The 6,841-nt window shown below is 37.1% G+C and overlaps 1 protein-coding gene across 1 annotated transcript; it reads right to left on the bottom strand.

Moving 5' to 3' along the window:
- Positions 1–5,482: 5,482 nt before the first annotated feature.
- Positions 5,483–6,067, bottom strand: LOC145770125 (uncharacterized). Its single transcript, XM_082581710.1, has one exon. The coding sequence runs from the start codon at positions 6,065–6,067 to the stop codon at positions 5,483–5,485; it is 585 nt and encodes a 194-aa protein (XP_082437836.1).
- Positions 6,068–6,841: the final 774 nt, after the last annotated feature.

The raw sequence follows: 6,841 nt of genomic DNA, 5'->3' as shown, positions 1-6,841 counted from the left end.
GAAAGCTCAATATAATTCTAAACAATTAGCAACCACTGTTCTAGCAGTTATGGTTAAGTATTTTTGGCGGTCCCGAATTCTTATTAAAAATGATACCAGTTCATCATTTAACAGCAGACTTTCAATATGATCAAATCATCATTATTATCGATAAACTTGAACAGTGCTGATTCACATATTGGTGATACAATCTGTGATCGAAACCAAGTCAATAGGTATTTTTTCAAACATTTTGAAACAATTTCAAACAAACCTTGGTTGACAAAACACAAAAATAAGTTCATAAAAATGTTTCTTCAATTTTGGAAAATTGTCAATGTGAAAGGGTTTGGAGCTAATTTGTGCTTTAAGGATCCAGTCAGAGATGTTGTAAGATCTGACAATGACATTCAACTGAAGATTTTAACACAGTTGGCTAATTCAGTTGAATGTATGGGTAGAGTTCAAAGAAAACAAGTACAACAGTTGTCCAGTTCAACAAGCTCAGTTTTTCATCATACTTGCTTAGGTCTAGTTGATCTTGCTTGAAGGGGCGCAACCTAATTCGAACCCTGAACACTCCGTACCCTCATTTCGTATTAGGGGAAAAATTTTAAAAGGTTTGCGGAAACTGCTATCAGCGATTTCGGCTTTTTTTAATTTTTTCTCTTGATCTTTTCAGGGTACGAAGTGTTCAGGATACGAAATAGGTTGCATCCTGCTCGAAGCCTTTTATCAGCAGATCATGAGTTTGTTATGTTCAGTGAGTTTTCAACAGATCATCTTGAGAAATTATTTGGCAAGGTTGTGGGGGAACATATTTTATAAATGTTCAGCAGGTCTCCAAAAAACTGTCAATAAGTAAGACCAAGCTTGCTTTGCATCAGGGAATTGACATTTCTTCTGTATGTGCACCAACAGGGCATGTTTGGGAGCTGGTATACAAGTCTCCCCCCCCCAATGCCCCCATGGTAACTCATGACGAAGACAGGGCTCGACCAAACATATAGGGTGAAACTACTTTATCTTAAGTTGCTTTACTGTTCACACACTTCAATCCACATGTTTTGGTCAAATTCTCTTTGTCATGAGTTACCATGGGGTGGGGGGACTTGTATACCAGCTCCCATGTTTGCAATGTATGCTCATTGCTCATACAGAATGGTTTTATCAGAAGTGGAAGTGTTTGAGGGATTGCCAAGTATAGAAAAGAATTTATCATTTGATGAATTGCAAGCCATTGCTTACTTAGTTGGATAATGGATATGTTACAATGAAAGAGGAAATTTGTAGTAACGACACTTTCTTTTACTATGAAAAATTTGGCTCATATAGCCTATCCAGTAACTTACTTGAATCGGGGAGGAATAAATGTACCAAACGATGCAACATGTCAGATTGTCAGTAGTGTGGTTTTTGCTATAGCTTAATTTTGGTTGTAAAATTAAATGTTTGCCAAAAGTCACTTAGCACAATTTTTCAATATATATGTACCAGTAAGTGATTTTAATGAATATGACTTCATTACATTGTACTACTTTGTCCAATATTTTGCTTAATAAGTTATGCAAGGCAATGACTCCATTGTCATGCAAAGAACCATCTCAGAAACTGTTAAAGTTGCAGTAATCATAATATACAGTACGGTACGTTACTAACAAACTGTTCATTCTGAAAACTTGTGATTCTAAAAACACATATCTTCTAATGTTGGTGTCGTCTTTGGTAACACAGCAACCCCCTAATATGTGTGGACCCAATTGAATGCATATCATAAATCGTTGCTCAATTGTCACAACCTACTGTATTTAAGTGATTCCCTTGAAAATTGTATGTCAAATGTACAAGTTTGGCCTAAAAGGGCAGAAGCTGCATATGAAGTGTGTTAATAAGCATTAAGCAATGTTGTTGGGTGTTTGAGGTACGAAGTTTGTTACATTAATTAATAGGTGCTTGTGTACTGAAAAATTTGGTTGTTCCTATTTTATGTGGAATGCAATAAGCTGAGTTACAGGAGTTTCAAGGTTTTGTGTTATTCTCTGTTTTTCTTTTGCTGCCAACAAGCAAGGCACATTCATTACAAGGTGCATCAAAAAACAAAATATGATAATCTTCTATGATATCATTATGATGTCATAAACAACCTGCATCACCCCCAAATAGTTATTATTGACCCATGCTTAGCAGAAAATACCTTGACTCCAAAAATATGTAGTCTTATTGAGGAAATGTGTATTTATACCATCCGCCTCCAGTTTTTGACTGGGGGCGCGTGGTGTCCAGGCCTGTTATAGAGATCGCCTTGACTTTGAAGCTATTGGCACTAACGAGAATAGGGTGACCAGTTCCTCTCTCTCGATCGCCTTTTCTTCAGCAACCCCACCACCCAATTTATTACACCCTGAGTGAAGGTGGGCGGTGTTTTTCAGAAACCAGCTTTGAGCCGGGAGTCGAACCAGGTTTGTATGACTAGAAAGCGAACGCCTTATCCGTTGGACCATTCCATGGCAATGTTGCTTTACTAATGTAATGAAGAAAGGTTACCCTTAAATGGTTGAAACGCTTGGTTAATTTGGTTGGAACGCTTGGTTAATTTGGGTGCAACCTAATTCATACCATGAACAATTCGTACCGTCAGTTCGTACCTTGAAAAGATCGAGAGAAAAAATTAAAAAAGCCGAAGTCGCTGATTGCAGTTTCCGCAAACATTTTAAAAGGGTTAGGGTATCGGTTAGGGGTATCCGCAAACTAAAAAGATCGAGAAAAAAATAGAACATCGCTGATCGCAGTTTTCGTTTTTCCGCAGTTTCCGCAAATATTTTTAAATTTCCGGTAATGATCCTAAGAGCTTGCCGAAGTCGCTGATCGCAGTTTCCGCAAACATTTTAAAAGGGTTAGGGTTTAGGGTGTTTCCGCAAACAAACAAACTGAAAAGATCGAGAGAAAAAAATAGAATAAAGCCGAAGTCACTGATCGCAGTTTCCGTTTATCTGCAGTTTCCGCAAACATTTTTAAATTTCCGGTAATGATCCTAAGAGTTTGCCGAAGTCGCTGATCGCAGTTTCCGCAAACATTTTAAAAGGGTTAGGGTTGATCGGAGTTTCTGCAAGCATTTTAAAATTTCTGGTGATGATCCTAAGAGTTTTTGTTTGTTTGCGGAAAATTTTAAAATGTTTGCGGAAACTGCGATCAGCGACTTCGGCTTTTTTTAATTTTTTCTCTCGATCTTTTCAAGGTACGAACTGACGGTACGAATCATTTGCTAAAAATTGTGCAAGTTTAAAATTTAAGAAGCTCTCAAATACCAATACGGTTCTTAGTTTGTTGGGGGAGACTGTTTACTTTTTCTTGCACCTGCTTTGGTTTCTTCTTACCCAAAAAATATTGCTTTTTGTTTCATTTTAACCTTGAGTGAATGTAAAAAAGCACAGATTTTGGAAAAAGCATAAAACTGATTAATCAATTGCTATTTCTGACTTTGAAAAACCATTTTTTTCCAGGTATTTTCCTTTTGTCAGAATCCAGCAAAAGTCAGAGGTGTACTGTAAATTGAGGTTAATCATCACGCAGAAATAATTCATTGCTTTTTACCAATTCAACGTTTCACAACGTTAGATCTACATAACTGGTCACAGCGGTAAACCATAATCTCTTCGTGGGAAAATTGCAACATAAGATTCCCGGATCGTTCGTCTGTATGCAATGACCGAAAGAAACACTCTTCTGGAAACGTCTATTCAAGAATTGTATTTCTGTAAAAATAGCCTCAAAGCTGTCGAAATTGGGACGCAACACCGTACGCCTCTAAAAACTTGTCACTGCGATACAAACTGCTTAGTTAAAAGACGGAAATTTCGTCCAGCTGGCAGCACTAAGCAAAACAGTTAAATATGCGACTAACTTTCAAGAAACAATTTTACGAATGACGAGAATAATTTGCAATATCTCAAACGCACGTAAGCAGCTATGTGACGTAATAATGATAAGCAATTCAAGCACCTGTTCAAGCCTGGCCAACACCTGTTCAAGTTAGGCCTACACATGTTCAAGCCTGGCCTACAGCTGTTTCGTAATTAAAGATTCAACGATGATGCAATGCTATGCTGCAGCTGCAATGCTTTACAGGTCTTGCAATCGATAATGCAATCTAATCATTTTTTTTAGAAATTTCCATGACGTAACACGCTAAGATTCAGTAGACCTGAACGGTTTTATATGACGTTTGATATGAAAATTGTCCGTAACAATAACAAAATTGAAAATGTTTAACTTCAGATTCCTTGCCATAGGTATACGAGCCGGAAGTGCAGGGGGTGCAATCGCATCCCCAATCTGTCGAGAATTTAGGAATTTTTTCATATTTGGGCAAGATTTCACACCTATCTAACCTCCTTAGTTTTCAAAAAGAGAATTTTCGGAAGATACAAATAATGCCAACCTACATAGCTTGAAATTGATATCTGAATTCTACACCGTGGAACAGGATTTCCTGGAATCGGAATATCAACTTTTTCACCAACTCACTCGCAACAGAGAAATCAAAACTGCTGTACAATGTACAAAATTCCTAATTTCAAATGGATTAGATAAAACTATGCCCCACTTTGCCAAAGCTGCAAAGATTCTAGCAACAGTTCCTGCAACTTCATGTTCAGCTGAGAGGTCTTTTTCCGGATTACGACGATTGAAGACATATCTGAGATCAACAATGGGCCAAACACGACTGTCAAACTTAGCTTTGTTGCACTTGGAAAGACCAACAACAAATAAAGTGGATGATAAGCGCATTGTAGATATATTTAAACAACGAAGTGGGCGAAACAAATACTTCTTTTAAATTTGTGTAGCCTATACCACCAGTCTACCACTGAGGCCTACTAATCAATACTTTTTAGTTCAGTTTTGCAGTTTAAGAGCCATGTACTGGTGAAGAAATCCAAGAGTTACTGCATGCCAAAAGTTACAAGAGTTGCCAAATATTTCATTTAAATTTTATTTAATTTTGTTTTGAAAAATTATTAAATTTTTAACCTCTCAAAAGGTCAGATTAATAACACTGGTCAACACAATTTTTTTGGCAGACAAAGTTAGAGTGGTTTTGGGGGGTTTGAAGGGCGCTGATTCCGAATATGGCCTTAGTTTTCCCGAATTGGCTCTAGTTTTGGAGATATCGCATAGGGTCATTTTAACCAAAATCCCATATTTGGGCCTTATGCGCTAGATCAGAAAAACCGTTTAACCATATTAGATATTTCAGAAATGCAATTTAATGGTCAATTGTGAACAATAAAGACAGTTTTAAGGTTAAATACAGCAACATCACGAATTTTTTAGGGATATTAGATTTGTCATACTTCAAAACTTCATATTACAGATGTCATATACACAAAATACACAATCATATACAGTGGTGTAAGACATAAAACACTAAAAAATGTTGCCTCAAATCAGTCAATCAACCTTGTATCATAAAATTTAGATAAAAGTAACCACATTATCTTTTTCATAGTAAATTGAAAACAATGGTATGAAATACAATAAGATTTAAACTATTAACTAATTTGCGCCGCAAAAAATGTCTCTTGAAAGATTTTCGCTTGTGAGAAACTTTTGGGCAGTTTCTTAACAGGTTCCAGCGATAGTCTGCCATCATGTGCTCGTTCCATCTGCCATGATATCTTTCTTCCATTGTCTTGATTTCTTGGTGGAACCTTTCCCTCTGCTCCTCACTGTAATCACCAAGATTGTCAGGAAATCTGTCAAGGTGGCTGAATATGATGTGAACTTTAATGTTCATGTTAGCTCCAAGTTTTCCAAATGCAGATAACATCTTCCGAACTAATTCCCTGTAATTAAGTGCTTTGTGATTCCCCAAGAAGGTTTGTACTACATCCTTGAAGGAGTTCCATGCAGTGAGTTCGTTGCTGTTCATGTGACTGGTGAAATCCGAATCTTTCGTCAACGTTCGAATCTGAGGTCCATCAAAGACACCAGATTTAAGTTTTTCATCGGAGAGTCCTGGAAATTGACTGCAAATGCACTTGAAGCAATTCCCCTCCTTGTTTAATGCTTTGACGAACTGTTTCATTAACCCTAATTTGATGTGTAGAGGAGGAAATACAACTCTATCTCTGGGAACTAAAGGTTCATTGATTACATTGGCTGTCCCAACTTGAAGACTGGTGCGTTCTGACAAGTTTTTTTTGCGCCACTGCTGGGTTCTCGTTCAGCTGTCCCACAAACACAGGAAGATAGGATACTTGGTATATCCACTTTGTTGACCAATTAGAAAATTGACCATTTTTATGTCAACACAGATGAGCCACTTATGGGTATTGTAGTCAAGCTTTTCAAGGAAGTTTCAAGAAAGTTTGATGGCATCATACTCCTCTTTCATCTTGGTAGAATGTCCAATTGGTAGCCTACAGGAGCAAATTTGTTTCTGTTGTGCAATAGTACAATTTTTAGGCTTGTTTTAGACCTATCTATAAAGAGCCAGCCGCCAATTCTCACAGCGATACAGTGATTCCCCCATAAGACTCCCATACCTCCATACACAATAAATCATGAAAAAGGGAGTGCATAATGTAGGACTTTAAAGTAATTTTTAAATTAGCTTTCGTTGCTAATTATTGTGTTATATCAAACAATATTGCGCCAATATCAAAAAAATCAAACAAGATTTACGTCCTTCTTGGTGAGATGTTTAAGGGGTAAATACACTAATTTGGGCTAATCTAGGGGTACAGGTATCTTTTAAACTAGAGTCAATCTGGCAAAACCAATATCATATTCGTAATCAGCGACCTTGAAAACCCCAGAAAACACTCTTAGATGTCCTGCCAAAAAAATTTTTTCTCAT

Source organism: Aplidium turbinatum, chromosome 5, assembly GCF_918807975.1.
Source record: "Aplidium turbinatum chromosome 5, kaAplTurb1.1, whole genome shotgun sequence".
NCBI lineage: Eukaryota > Metazoa > Chordata > Ascidiacea > Aplousobranchia > Polyclinidae > Aplidium > Aplidium turbinatum.
This window is presented reverse-complemented; position numbering and strand designations above follow the sequence as displayed.